This window comes from Cicer arietinum, chromosome 4 (genome assembly GCF_000331145.2).
Source record: "Cicer arietinum cultivar CDC Frontier isolate Library 1 chromosome 4, Cicar.CDCFrontier_v2.0, whole genome shotgun sequence".
Taxonomy (NCBI): Eukaryota; Viridiplantae; Streptophyta; class Magnoliopsida; order Fabales; family Fabaceae; genus Cicer; species Cicer arietinum.
Genome location: NC_021163.2, coordinates 15,980,543 through 15,997,367, shown reverse-complemented (window position 1 = coordinate 15,997,367; position 16,825 = coordinate 15,980,543). Strand labels below are relative to the sequence as shown.

Below are 16,825 nucleotides of genomic sequence, written 5' to 3'. Positions count from 1 at the left end.
TAAAAAAGAGCTCGTGCTTATATCACATGCCGCCATTGTAATCATTACATTTTGGTTTAGGTGAGAATCTAAAATTAAACAAACGGTTTGTTTGAAAAATGAAAATTAAACTGATAAATTGAAACTGGGGCAGGGCCATATGTCCATCACATAATATCGTGAACAAGTAGCTTGTTTAAATCAAATTTATAGCATTAGTTTAATTTAAAATAACTTACTACGCCCGTCTCTAAATATTAAAAAAAATTATTTATCTATTTTCATAAATATTATTTTAAAATTTTAATTATATTAATTACTTTTTATTAATTTATGTTTAATTAAATTTTTTTTACAACTAACAATAAATACTATAACAAAAATATTAACTAACTTTTCTCTCTTAAAAGATAAAATTATAATAATAATAATATTAATTATTAACAAATTTAATACTACTGTTAATTTTTTTAATTCACATAATTTGATCAAAGAGATCATATGTTTAAAGAGGAATGTATAATGTATTATTTATTTGCAATCTTTTCATAGATGTCTTATTTAATTCGTGGTGTTCAATTAGTATGAGAACCTTAGTTTCCTTTAACATATGACACTAATTGCTGCATAATGGTGGCCCATAAAGATTTGGCATATCCATAGCGTGACAGTCCAAGATTATAAATCAACATCTTTGATCGATCCAGATTATATATCAAGGGCCCCAAGGTAGGAAAAAACATAGATTTGATCTTAATCTCCAAATTATATTCAAACTTATGACGTCTCTTTCTTCAGCTTTTGTTTTTGAAATAACTTTCTTTTAAAAAAGAAAAAAGAAAGGGGTTTGAGTTATCAACAAAAATAAAATAAAGAAAGAAAGGAGTTCTCACTTCTCAAACTATCACATCAATAACATTAATCTTTATGGGTAGTTACCTGTCTAATCTACGATGAATCGGCAAAATCTTTGGTTATAGTCTACTTTTTTTTTAAATCAAAATATAGAATATATTTTTATTTAAATTTAATTACAATTTTAGTTTTTCTATAACATGACATACGATAAGACAATGTAAAATGATTAACACCTATAAAATTGGAATAAAATGTAATAAAAATTTAGCTTTTAACTTCAATTTTTTTATATTTTTAATTTAATTAATAACATATAAATAATTAATGCATTCAGATGATTCTATATCATAGAATTGTATGTCACGTTATTAAAAATATGTCAATTCCGTATTTTTTTTTAGTTTAAAAATATGAGGAAAGACCAAAACTGTCGAATGTTAAAATAGGAGGACTATTTTCCTGAATTGATAATAATAGAGAGACTAAAATACAATCAAGTCTTTTATTTATGTTAATTTATAAGTACTATTCTTAATTGTAAAAGAAGTTACTTTAAATTATTTTTTTACAAAAATTAAATATTTTTTTGTCTCTATCATATAAAAAATTTATAAATTTAATCTCTATTTAGTTTTTAATAAAATTTTAGTACTTCAAATGTTTATAGTTTACCGAAGAAGTTTTGTTATTAATTGTGTTGACATACAACAAAGTTAGAGGTGTCATGTAATACCCTCAATTTTAATTATGTTAATGTTCTATATGAAAAATGACTCATTTTTTATTTGGTTAAACAAATTTTATTCAATTAATTAAAAAAAACAATTATCAAATAAATTTATAAAATTTCAACTATACAATTTAACTTATAAACAAATCCACTATAATATTAGAATTATGGTTCGGCTTGATGGAAGAACAAGAGTGAGATCACAGTATAGATTAAATCTAGTGGTTAAGTGACTTACAGGTGAAAGAAGAAATTGTTAAAAAGTGTAATTAATTAGACTCACATCAACTAAAAATTTAATATATATATATATATATATATATATATATATATATATCTAACTTATATATTTAATGTCTTAAATTTTTTTTTTTAGAGATATCATTACAAAATATTTGATGAATTCTAAAACATTTGTCCATTATTGTTCTGGTGATCCCGAACTCCCCAGCATAAATTGAGTATTGTTATGATTGTATGTTTCAAAACAATAAATTCTAGCAAAATCAATAACTTAGTGAGCTAACTAGTGATTTCTTTTTTCAATTCTGGTGATTGAATACAACGTTTGATTGTACAAGGGATCGAGTAGGAACTTGATTAAGCAACAACAACACAATGCCATGTTAGCAGCAGCATAATTTTGATCCTTTTCCATTAGCAGTTTGTCAAACAATTGACTGGCCATTTCCACAAGCCTCACTTGTCCTATTGACTAATTGAGCAAGGCTGTAACTTTTAATTTCAATTATAATAATTAATAAATTAATTCAAACAATACTTAAGTATAATATTATTTATCGTTTCATTTTCTTTTTGGAACCTGAACCCACTATAACATTAGAGAAATATCTGTAAAAAATTTATTTATTACTATGTTATTTTGACTAAAATCATGTTGAAGCTTGCCAAACACTTATTATGACGTATTAAATGAAAATACATCTAAAATAATTAAAAGAACGCCTTAAGACTCAATTTAGTTTTCAAGAAAATAAAAAAGGAAATTAAAATCTATTGATTACATATATGTTAAAAATATAATTAATTTAATATGAACAATATTTATGATTTTTAACATATATGACTCAATTTTATGTGAACTATAATTTTAGAGAGAGACAACGATTTCTCTCTACTCTTACCTCCCTTTTGGTCGATTTTAAATTCTCTTCTTTTCGTCTTATATTGTGGTCGGAAAAATTATTAAGCTGAAAGTTAAGGTCTATATGTGATTAAGTTGTACCATTTTTGCTACGATCTCTTGTTGTTCTTTGATGTTCAGTAATTAGGCTTAGCAATTAGGTTTTTTTATCTTATGGGAATTGATTTTATCTAAACACTTTTGTTTCAATCAAATTATAATCCTCTTGAATCATTTTATTGAATGAATGAATCTATCTTTACTATAAAAAAAAAATAAAAAAACAAACAAACAAACCAAACTAACAAAAAAAATTAAATTTATTTTAAACAATATTTATAATACCATAAGCAATTTTTTAAGCCTAAAACCTTTTTAATAGTTGTTTGCTCTTTGTCGATCCTAGTAATCATTTTGAACAACTTGCAAGCACATGTTTGATTATATTGATAATAACCAACTAACAAATCATTCAACATTTTCAATTAGCGTTAATTAACTTATTCTTTTTCATATTTTTTCTTATCACAGTAAAAATAATTTAGGAAACAATGTTATATAGTTTATTTAACACATTTTCTCAATATTTAGTATAGAAATATAATAGTAATTATGATAGATATATGAAAACTATAATATTAACACTCGTGTGATGTGGAATTAAGTTCATTTTCTTTATTGTTTGTATATACAACAATGTTGTTGTGTGAGGGGCAAAGGTAGTCGCTTGAAGTTTGAGGAGCTCATCTTGTTTTGTTGATAAATTATATATTTTCTATATAAAATATAAATGGTAATCTTTTGAGTCGAACTATAATGAAGGACAAAATCATTTTTCAAGAATTTTAATATTGCAACGTTTTTAAAACTGTATTCAAACTTAGAATATTTTAATTATGCTAAAATTGGAAAAGACGCAAAGCATATCATTCAAATGCTATTGAATAATGTGATATTCGCGTATGTCTTATGATCCAATAAATTTTTCATATAAGATCAAGACTAAGGTATTTATCCATTGTTTATTAGTTAATGATACAAAATTATTAACATAGTAGAGGGGTCATTGAGATGTGCTTGTGAAAAAAAATTATATGAGTACAGAAAAGAACGTATATTTAGATCTGCTCATATTTAAATTTTAAAAAAGCTATGTAGATAATTAATTATTAAATTTTGTGATGTTCTCTTCAAATATTTTTCAATTTTAAGAATATAATAAATATTAATTGTGAGATTATAATATAACTCACTTAAATTGAATTAAAAAATATGGTGATTTAAATATAATATTGATAATTGTTGACACTTTGTTTATAAGTTTCAGGGATTGACATGAAAATAAAAATTTAAAAGTCAACAAGGGACCAAGCCCTTGCAACTTGCAAGGGGCAAATTATATACGTCATTGGCTGTGGTATATATAATATAACCCTTACAAAATTATATCTCACATTTACAGATTTATTAATTACATAATAGAGTTGTGCAGAAATATGTTTTGTATATAGCTTTTTTTTTTAGTATCAGAAATATAATCATAATTTTCACATAATTATAAATTCTCAAGTTCGAATTAGAAATAAAATGTCCGACTTAATAATATGGATATTTATTAATTGGTCTAAAATTTTAAAGAAATTTATACTTAGTGTATTATAATTGTTCTTATTTATATATAGACGATATTAAAAAGACATTAATTTTAAATAATTTTTTAATAACAAATATTTGTCCAATGTATTATTTTACTAATAAATTATTATAATTATTCTTATTTTTGTCTAAAAGTCATAAAAAAATACAAAATATGTTATTTATCAATGATAAATATTTGTCTTATACTTTTTTATTATCATGACAATTAATTATTTTACTAATAAATTATTATAACTATTCTTATTTTTGTTTAGAAGATATAAAAAAAAAACTACAAAATATGTTATTTTGTTATGTGTTTTGTTATATTTATCGATGATAAACATTTGTCTTGTACTTTTTTATGTATCATGACAAATATTTGTTCCATATTTTTTATTTAAAAAATTGATCAATAACAAATATATGTCCTGTATTTTATTTATATATCAGTCACAAATATTTGTCCCATAATTTTTTTAATATATTTATCGGTGACAAATATTCATCTCATTTTATTTTTGTATACTAATGTTAAATATGTATCCTATATTATTTTATATTTATCAATTATAAATATTTATCAGTTGCAAATATTTTTCTTTTTTTTTTTTATATTTATGAATGAGAAATATTTGTCATCTGCTATTTTTATGTATAGATGACAAATATTATTTTGGTATTTTTTTTATATTTATCAGTGATAAATATGTGTCCCTTATTTTTTACATATCAAGGACAAATATTTGTCTTGTCTTGTGTTTTTATTTATTTATTTATTTATTTATTTATTTATTTATATTTATTAGTGATAAATATTTATCTCATTTTTTTTTTTAATATTTATCAAGGACAAATATGTATCCCGTATTTTTTTATGTATCAATAATATTTAATTTTCCCGTAATTTTTTATATTTATAAATGATAAAAATGCATCCCGTATTTTCTTATATTTAACAATGATATATATTCATTACAATTTTTTTTTTTATATTTATCAATGACAAAGATATAGCCCGTATTTTTAATTAATGAATTAATGACATAAATTTGCCTCGTTATATTTTATATTTATCAATTATAAATATTTATCTTATGCGTCTTTCAGTCATAATTCAACTGACAAAATACCGATATATTTATCAATTGTGTGTGAATTTCTAGAGGTATATTTACCATCTCGTCTAAGGACCGAAATAAATATTTATCTCATGTTTTTCTGTATTTATTAATAATAAATATTTATCTCGTTTTTTTTTTTCACTTAAGGTAATTCTTTTTGATGTGTGTCGGACATTAAATATGAATACCTCTTAGCGGGAATTTGAACCTTTTGTTCACCTTGTGTTATTATTATATTTTTTATGTGTTGCTCTAAATTTTTAGTGACAAATATTTGTTTTCTATATGATTTTTATAATAAATTTTAATTGATATATTAAAATTATTTTCATTTATATTAATAACAAACAAATATGTTAGTGACAAATATTTTATTTTATGTATGAATTATACTCTACAATTATTTATTTAGTGACTTATTTTCATAAAAATAATGTAAAAACTTTAATCATCCAAATAAAAGTACAAAAGTAAAATGTCAAATCAATATAAAATAAGAGAAATAAAAATAAATTAATCAATTTAACTTAAAAAAGTAGAGGTGTCAAATAAATAAAGAGGAATAAATGAAGGAATATTATAGTTTCTAAATTTTTCTATATATATCATTTAAAAGCAAATTTTTAACTACTTGTTAATAAATATGGATACTACTGAAGAGTTCTACTAAATTCTTTTTTCAAAGTTTAGAATAAATTTTATTTAAAAATAAATAATATATATATATATATATAATTTTTAAAGAGATAATAAATTTTACTATAATTAACTAAGATAATTGTTGTTATATATTAAATAGGGTCTCTAAGTTATATATTAGTAATCATATTCATGATTTAAACCCTTGCATTACAACTTTTATTTATGAATGAAATAAGTTAAGTTCGATAATATCACTAAAAAGATACAAATATATATTTGATTTGAACTGGATGGAGAAAAATGTATGGATTTGAGAGAATTTAACGGAACAACATTTTATTTACTCAAATGATAGAACGGTCACTCTAAAATGGTGGTAGATTTTTTATAAGTGAATAGTACAGTAGTCTCAAGAATTGCAGATCTCTCGTCAGAATGCCCACTTCTTGTTTGTTCCCGCTTGTTAGAGCTAAGACCAACAAGTAGAAGAAATAAATTTAGGGTTCCAAATATATGCACAAGCTTGACCCTTTCGGCTATAGTTCATAAGGATGAGCCTTGGCCCATCTAAAACAATATAATTATATACTCTTGCACAACACATATATCTAGTTATCTACACTAATATTATTAAAATATAAGTGTTGGATTATGATTGAGCCACAAATAATTGAATAGGAGTTTTATTTTTATTTTTTAATATGATGGAATAAGACTAGAAAATGGAAAACAGAATTTTTGAATGAAACACCAGTTGCATTTTATGACACAACAGAACCGAAAAAAATATAGTAAAATAAATGATGTTAATTTTTAATTAAGGATGATTAGACAGACATTTAGAAAGTGAAATAAGAGAGGATATATATATCTCTGTAGTGTCACAAACTCATTTCACTGAAATAGAAAGAAACAGAGTGAGTGAGGGTAAAGCAAAGAAGACAGAGAATAATGATAGTAGTATATATCCAAGGTGAGGTGAAAGTGTGTGTATTCTCCCCTCTTAAATCAAAACAAACCCTTCCCTCCCAAATCATGCAATGCCATTCTCCCCTGCAATTTCCAACACAACAAACAAAAATAGCAGCAGCTAGCTAGCTAGCAAGCAGAAGTAACAGGTGCTGCTGAATTGAAGAATTAGTGTGGCATATTATGAAATGAAAATGCAATGCCATTTTCAAAGTTGAGAGATGAGTGATTCTATTTCTCCATACTCATAAGAATAATAAACAACCCACTACGCTCATTTTCACTCTCACTACTGCCAGGACACACACGCTATCTGTATTCTGTACTATACCCAAACCCACGCACGCACTTTCTGCCTTCTCTCCCAAACATTAACAATATCATATCAATCAACGCTTCTTCTCTCTCTCTCTCTCACTCACACACACACACTTTCTCTTTCTTTATTTCCTATATGCCTTCATTTCTCTCACACCACTCTCAACCTTCTTATTATTATCATCATCAACCTATCAAATTTCATCACTCTTCTCTCACCCTTTTCATTCCCTCTTCATCCTCCTCCTCCTCCTCCCGTACAAAGCCCCGCTGGCCTCGAATGGACAGCGCCGCCTCCCGCCACCGCCGGAAAGACAAGGTGGTAGTTATCATGGGCGCCACCGGCTCCGGAAAATCTCGTCTTTCCGTTGAACTCGCAACCCTCTTCCCCTTCTCAGAAATAATAAACTCCGATAAAATGCAAGTTTACAGAGGACTCGACATTACCACCAACAAGATCCCCTTTCATCAACGCAACGGCGTCCCACATCATCTTCTCGGCGACGTCGACCATTCCCACGGTGAGTTTTCCCCTTCAGATTTCCGCCGTCATGCCGGAGAAATAATCTCCGATATAACCTCCCGGAGAAAGCTTCCCATTATCGTCGGTGGGTCCAACTCATTCATTCACGCTCTTCTCGTAGAACGATTCGACCCCGAGTTAAACGTGTTCGATAAATCTTCATCTTCATCATCATCGTCGCTATCGTCAATATCGTCGGATTTAAGGTACAAATGTTGCTTTCTCTGGATGGATATATCGTTTCCTGTGTTATCGGAATATTTATTGAAGCGAGTCGACGAAATGTTCGACTCGGGAATGGTGGACGAGTTGGCCCAGTTTTTCGAACCGGATTCGGAAAACCGAACCGGGTTGAGAAAAGCAATCGGAGTGCCAGAGTTCGACCGTTTTTTTAATAAGTATCCACCGGCGGATAAATTAGAGGAAGGTGAAAATCCGATGCGAGAAGGTGCATACGAGGAAGCAGTGAGGGCGATTAAAGATAACACATGTCAGTTAGCCAAGAGGCAGATTGGAAAGATCCTACGGTTAAAAAGAGCTGGGTGGGACCTACGGAGAATAGATGCCACGGAGGCTTTTAGGGCGGTGCTGACGTCAGAGTCTCGCGGCGGCGCCGGCGTATTTTCCGATTTATGGAAAAATCAAGTGTTGGAACCAAGCGTGAAGATTGTGAAGCGGTTCTTGATGGAGTAGGTTTTACAGCTAAATCCAGCTTAGCTACTCCAACTATTTAATTTTTTTTGTATGTGGTTTTATTTAAATTTTTTACTCAAACAAAAAAAAAAAAGGAAAAATTAGGATTTGGGGGAAAATATACAAAAATGAAATTGGAAGTTGCCAATTTGAGTCATGATTCTGCGCTCTTAAGAAGAGAAGAGTGGCTTGGTAAGTTGAAATTGGATTGTGGATGAATTATTAATGGTGGTGTATCACTAAGTTTTGGGTTTTTGCTCATGTGAGGTTTCTACAATTGGACTTTGAAGGCTGATTTGATTTGGTAAGAAAAATGTAAAAGAAATGGTAACACTTCAGTGTAGAAAAATGTTGACAAAGTTTTGGTAGCAATAGAGTTTATTTTTAATTTTCTTTCATTGCAACCTTAAAAAATTGTGAATGCTGTTGTTATGTTTTGTTGTGTTGTCCGATTTATTCGTGTCTCTCCCACTCTCTTTATTTCTCTCACTCACACATTGGGTGTGGACTGTGAAATGATGAGCAAATCGTATAGAAAGTTAAGAAACTTTCCAACACCAAGCAAAGCAATACACACATTTATATTTATATTTATTTGTATATGGGTACAAGTGGAAAATGGGATACTGGATTAAAGGGTGGCAAACGGCATGAGACACAAATTCTCTCCAACCCCACCACCATATCTCGTTCTACGAATTCACTAAAGACAACCATACACTTTTTTCTTTCCTTTTCTCACTCTTTTGTACAATAGTTTTTTGGAGTAAATACAATTTTGTTTTGTACATATGTATGTGTGTGTTTTGGGTACTAAGATGACGGAGATGGGGCATTCAGGACGGATCATTTTTGTCTTGGCTTGGGAAGAAATTATGCTTGGCATGAATATGCGACTTTTGGAGGATGAACTTATTTTTATTCTATCTTCCTTCCGTCACAACTTATTTATGCTATATTTATAATATTCAGTTAGAGTAACAAAATCTAATTTTATATATAAAAATAAAAAGTGACAAAATCTAAAGTCGAAGCAGATGTGGATATGGAAAGGATGCTGAGTTTAATAATTTGGTTGTTGGCCAGTAGAGATATATTTCAAGTTTCTGAAATATATGTGAGGTTTAAGATCATCTATAAAGTAGTTTTCCCATTTAGGTGTTTAAGGGTTCTGAGTGTATACATTATTTATTTTCTAATTTTTTTAAGGTCAGAATAATCGTTAAGAACTCAAAAAATAATAACTTTATTTTGAAAAAAAAATTAAAGTTTTAAATTTTGAATACATCTTTAGTTAATAAAATATATATACATATATTTAAATCATTAACAAATATCCCAAAAATACCACAAAATGCACAAATAAGTATCAACAGTGGTTGGTGAAGGATAAAATGCTCTTTCGCCTGACTTTTCTCCTCCATCTCCGATGACATGCTTCTTCATGTGATAGGATGTAAACACTCCTATGAAATCTCGTACAAAATACACATGTACTTTGAATCACAACTAAAAAACAACAGCAAAATTGTGATTCATTTTCGAATATATCTATTTGCATAAAGTGTATATTTGATTCCCTAATTTATGGTGGAGACCCATATTAGATCACGAAGACATGCAATTCTTGAAGAATTACCAAATGATTATTATCCCTCTGTCATTATACTCTTCCTTCAATAAGTTTATTTTGAAAAGTTCGGAAAAGAATTGGCAAAGCCACCTATGACTGCGAACATTGCTCAAAATTCCAATGAAAATCAAAACCCTAATTCTAATCAATCTGGCAACAAGCATGGTCAAGAATTCAATTCTCATTCAGTTTCAACAAATCCTGTCAACACAACTGGTGCATCAACAAATCACTCTTAGATCCAACAATTATTCCCAAATGATACTGTCAATTATGCAATGAATCAACATAATCCACACAACTAATGATCAATCATGGTACTTGGATTCATGAGCATATTTCATCATCTCACAGCAGATCAAAACAATCACTCAACCAACTCTATTTATTACTGAACTAACTACATTCTTACCACCACCGACCTAAAATATTCTCAGACATAAAGCTAATTTTGATATGAAGCTTTTTACAATTTACAATAATACTTCAGAAAAATAGCGAAAAAAATATTTTTCAGATACTTTACAATAAACACTCATTTATTAACTTAATATAGTCCACATACTCAAAAAAATTAATATAATTCATTTATATAATATTTATTTTTTAATTGATTATTTTAATATTTATTGAAAGAATATTAATATTAGATAAGATTTAATTAGTTTTAAGTATCAAAATACTATAATATGGGGACTTTATTAAGTACAAAATATTTTTGGAGACGTTTTCATTAAATATAATTTTTTTTTTAGGATTAAAGCGATATTTTTTAGTGACCTTACTTGTAGATCGATTCTGATTCTTACGGGTATCTAACATGGTTTACAAATTATTTCTATTGACTTTTCATAAATATCATTTAACACTAATCTTAGTATTCCATTTTACAATGTCTGCAAATTATTTCTATTGACTTTTCATAAATATCATCTAACACTAATCTTAGTATTCCATTTTACAATGTCCATTATCATCCATTTACATTTACGGTAATGATGGAGACATCAATAGTTTTATAAGAGTCATTGGTTTATTAAAAATATTAATATATATACACACAAATACAACTTTATTTCTCTCATTTAATTATACTTTTTTTTAATATAACGTGACAAATGAGTCATTCATTGCAGGACAAAGAAAATATCATGATACTCATACACAAATCTATCTAGATGACATTAAAAACTAAATAAATGTAGAACGTTTTGATGTACTAAAATAATAGTCTCTCAATCAAAGTTAAAAAGTTAAAAGACAATTTTGTCCTTGTATTTAGTAGAAATTCTCGTTTTTTCGAATATACTCTTATGTTATTTAAGACTCTAAGTTTTTTAAAAAGATACACTTATAACATCATCATAAGAACCTATGAAAAATTAGAAGATGACTCGTAAACCACAATCAAAAAATTCTATTAACTTCCATTTTTTTAAAATAGTCTTCAATATCATTTTCATATATTTTTGGATAACTTCCAATATATTTGTAGTCTCCATAATCACAAATTAAACCACATGAAGATAATTAAAAAGTAAACAATCTTCATAACTCCTATTTATCAACACAGCTTAGTAAGGGTGTAATAAAAGTTTGACATTGAATAAATTATAATCTAAAAATGTGGTTATAAATAACATATACTTATTGCTTTATAAGTTAATTTTGTAAAAGTTTGATATAGATTTAATAAAAATTTCAACAAATAGAAATGGAATATTAGAAGTAGGGAATTAAAATCTTAGGTGTTATTACCTGATGTTGGACAATCCAAATATGTGCTAACCTTCTCATCAGGGGGTCCTTTTTTATGTTACTGACTTTTTTGTCCTTCAATTTCATTTTCCTTCATTCATAGCTATGAAAGAAAAGGGTAGGCATAGAGGTAGTGTAGTTAGTGCAATGGAGTTGTCAGTTGTCACATTGTTAATTATAGTACAAAAGGACCTAAGTCTTGGGCTCAGGGTTGAGAATTTTAGGTAAATAAGTGTAGGAAAGTAACTTGTGCATAATGTACAAGTCCCAGGGTGAGACAATTAGTGTCATCATATTCTCCCCCACCCCCCCAAGAACTCATAACTTTGGCAGGGGGGGCCAAACTCTATTCTGTTTTAAGGGGTCCCCTGCATTTTTAAGGGAACAAATGTTATTTTCTCTTTGCCTTTCAGTTCCCAAATTTGTTTCATGAATAGCAGTCTATTTTTCTGGAGACTATATAGTTTTTATATGACACCAATACTATATAGGATGGACCCCTCCCCCCAGCCCTCTATATTTCATCACTCATCTATTTCTCATTCATAGAGTCATAAATTTCCCTTACCAAACAAACATTTAATTGAAATTTATTAAGAACAAATCTTAGATTTTATTGCATCATGATTTTTTGTGTGATACACCTAATCAAATGCATCTAAAACAATATTCAGCGTGATTAAGTTGACATGCTTAAAAAAGAATAGTCTTAATAAAGCTACCGTCCCCTCTCTAACTTGTTTCATTCACAATTTAACTCTATTTTTAAACACACAATTTTAATTCTTCAATTTTTAAAATGTCTAATATTTTCTCTGATTATATATTTTGAAGTTGAATTTTGATAATTCGATAAATAATATATTTATTTGGCAATTTAATTGATTATACGACATTGTTTACTTTTTTAAAAAATATAATACTGTTTAGATGAATTATTACTTAAAATGTAATTTTAATTATATATATATATATATATATATATCACAAAAAGAAAAAAAAAATTGATGTAAGACACTGTATAAGTAAATTAAAATAGAAGGACTACAACAATTATTAAACTTATATAAAATCACCATTTATGTGAAAATATTACTAATTTTTCTTGCTTGTTGATTAAGGATTTAATTACAAATTTGAATGTAAGTATATGTCAAATTAATTATGAATTACTAGTACAGTGGTAAGCTTTACAAATACTCTTCATACATTCATAAAATACTATAATTATTATTTTTTTGAAAAAAAAAACTATTTTTAAAAAGAAAGTATAGCATGCAATTTAAAATACTGCAACTTAGGAACCTTGAATTTTCAAGTGCCAACAAGCAGAGTCATATTACTAGTTGCAATTACTAAACACAAAGTGGCCTTGAGCAGGCATGTTTCTCTTGTTCTTTGGTCCAACTAGCTAGTGTGGTTGTATTTTCATGATTACATGTTCTTTAGTTACTAAGAATAGGCTCTTAGGCTGTAGTATAATTATTCAAATCCTAGAAGAACCCAAATTGGCTTACATGGATCATAGGTGGAACCTCATACATAAAGTAGCTTATTTAGCTGTTATGAGGAAGCATTTTAGTATAATGTCATAGTTAACATAAGTGGGATGATGACACATCAAAAGCTTAGTGTGCTAAGTAGTATTAATTATAGGTTTAATTTTAATTTTATTTGCCAAATTGGTTGCTTATTTGGTTATACTACAGCTAGTAATCTCAGATCAAACACAATAATAGAATTCCCAAATTGATGGGTGCATGTGCATTGTGTAATGCGTCCGAAGGAGCATGGAAACTAAGGGCACTATTTCCCTTGGGAAAGACGTGTGTAGCTATAGCTTAATTACTAGCTACTGAATTTGTTCTTTTTCTCTTCAATGTTGTAACTGTAGAGTGAAATTATTAACTCTAGTTTCTTTTTCTCATCTAAGAAATAAATGGAAATAAAGTGATCTATTCCCTGCAAGATCTTAATTCAATCAATTAGCATTTACAATTAAAATTATAATTCATTTATCTTTAAATATAAATATATAAAACTCTTTTGATAATTTATTTTTCATTTTTATAAATTTGACGTTATATTTTTAACTAGGTACATTAATTTTTTTTAAAACATTAATTATTTCTTATAAATTTACATATTTTGCTACCACCAACAATAAATATTAACAAATTTTTCTATATTAAATGATAAATTTTCTAAATATAATTTAGTTAATAGCTCTTATGAAAATGACACATAAAGACTCTAATTTGAATTTAAATTTTTTTACTTCTTTGTATTTATGGTGTTCGAGTCTAAATCACCAGATTGCATAAAAAAATTATAAAAATAATATAAATTATTAATAAATTTAATATTATTTTTAACTCTTTTGAAAAATATAATTTTATATTTAGTGACCAATATACTTCTTGTCATCATATCATAGTAAATTTGGGCTCAAATTTGATCTTGGTTAGTGGCAAATTGGCAATGGATGACATGAGAATTGAAGAATATGCTATTGTGGTTATATTATGTACGCCAAAGGATGAATATACTTTGTAGTTGAGGACCAATAAATACGGCGGAGCAATATAAGTTAAAGATGTTCATGTGAGAATGTCTTTTATAAATTTGTTAAATGATTCAGGACTGATCATAACTTAGTCCAATTGATTATTTCATTAAAAAATTATTTCCGGTCACTTGAAGTAAACATGTTTAAGAAATATTATTCGGCTTAATCCTAATTTATTATGCAACTAATTAAATAGTTATGACTTGTGGTTGCAATTTTGTAGAAGCATACCAACTGTACAAGAAATCTAGAGCAACTTGAAGTATTTATTTATGTATTATTATATAATATAGCATTTATATAAGTATTTATTTATCACTCAATTGATGGAAAGCAAGCCGTGCAGTGGACTAGCAGTATTGCAGTCTCTGAATGGCTGGCGACATATTGGGATGAGCTACAGCCTAGCTGTCTTTTATAACTATAACTAAAGTATTTATAATTGAAAAATGGTAATATAAATTATATATATATATATATATATATATCCTTTATTTAAAAAAAATGCTTTAATATATATTATATTAAAATTTATATATTAAAATGTTATATTTTTTAGACTTAGTCGTATATCTGTTATGCGATTATTTAAAAAATATTTTTTTTTATATTAAAAGATCGCATTTCAAATACGCGATCATCTATAACCTTCAGTTTAATCTTTAAATTCTTAAAGATATTAAAATAAAAAATTAGAAGGTTATAGATGGCTACATTACTGGGATGCGACCTCCTACGGCTGCAAAAACAAAAAATAATTGTAAACGCAAAGCAGAGATATGACCTTCTAAAAATCAAAAAAATTAAAGTATTTTTTTATATAAATTTTAATGTAGGGTATAATAGATAATTTTTTTAAAAAAGAAGATATACACGAAAAAAATTAATATAAACAATTTCATTATTTTATTTATATTAAATATATATATATATTTTATTAAATATTAATAAATTATCAATATTTTAAATATATAATGAAATATATTACATTATAAATAATTTAAATAATATTAATTAAAATATATAATAAAAAAATTATATTAAAAATAAAAATTTTATTATGTGACATATATATTTTTTAAAATGAATCATTCGATGTAGAATGAAAAGTAGTTTGCAACTCTTGAAAAAAAAAACTCCCAAAAAGGGAGTTAAAAAATAAACAACTTTTTTTAAATATTTGTCCCACATCATTAAGAGTAGAAATACTGTATGCTGTTATAGGTATATGGTTTGACCTATTTATGGTTGGTCTGACCTGTTTAATAAAAAAGTTGAATTCATATTGTTTTAAAGTCTATTAATTTAAATAGATCAAACATATGTTTACAAAAAAAGTATTAGACATAATAGATCGGTCTATGTATATATATATATATATATTATTTATTAATATTATTATTTTTTATTATTATTTGTTAATATTAGTATTTTTTATTTTAAATTTATTAATTATGAGTTTTTTTTTGTTTTTGGAAGATTGTTACATACTTGTTAATTATAATTTTATTAGATTTGATTATATATAAAGGTTTAGTTTGGCCTTAGACTTTTTAAAAAGATCAGATCAAGCCAGAAAAAAAAAGAACTTATGATAGATTGTAAGCTAAGATCAAATCAAAAAATTAATCGTATGCCAACTTAAACCCTTTAAAATCTGCCATAACCTAGATATTAAGAATGTATTTGTAGTTTCAATAAATTTAAGGATTATTGTGATAACATATGATACATTTAGGGTCTATTTGTGAATTGATTTTTGGAGAAGAATGCTTTCGATGATTAAGTTTATATTTTGATATATATTTAATTTAAAAAATAAAAAAAAACAATATAAATTACATGTTAATTTATCATGTTGTTCTTTCAAAAAATTTAAAATATCAAACATGTATTAAAATATAAGATTAACTTTTCAAAAAAAATTATCGCTAAAATTCAACTCGTAAAGAGACTAAAATAATTTATTATTCAATTAAAACAAATGTGCACAACTGATTGAGGCACTTGTTAAGAAAAGAAATATAAAAAGTTTCAATTATAAATATATTGGAAATTGTATTTTCAAACTCATTAAAAAATTAAATTTTATTAGTAAAACTTTCATTTTTGATTATTAATGACAGTTGTTAGCAATTGTGTTTTCAATTTAATATGTTTCAGTACTAGTTTGATTCATCAACAAGTCCAAACTAGAAACAAAACCATTTGAGATAGTAAAGAGTTTGAAAAAGTAATTAATGCCTT

General features: G+C 26.5%; 1 protein-coding gene across 1 annotated transcript; it reads left to right on the top strand.

Annotated features, from left to right (window-relative positions):
* Positions 1-7,030: 7,030 nt before the first annotated feature.
* On the top strand, positions 7,031-9,016 carry LOC101496203 (adenylate isopentenyltransferase). Its single transcript, XM_012714771.3, has one exon. The coding sequence runs from the start codon at positions 7,539-7,541 to the stop codon at positions 8,616-8,618; it is 1,080 nt and encodes a 359-aa protein (XP_012570225.1). The 5' UTR covers positions 7,031-7,538; the 3' UTR covers positions 8,619-9,016.
* The last annotated feature ends 7,809 nt before the right edge of the window (positions 9,017-16,825 follow it).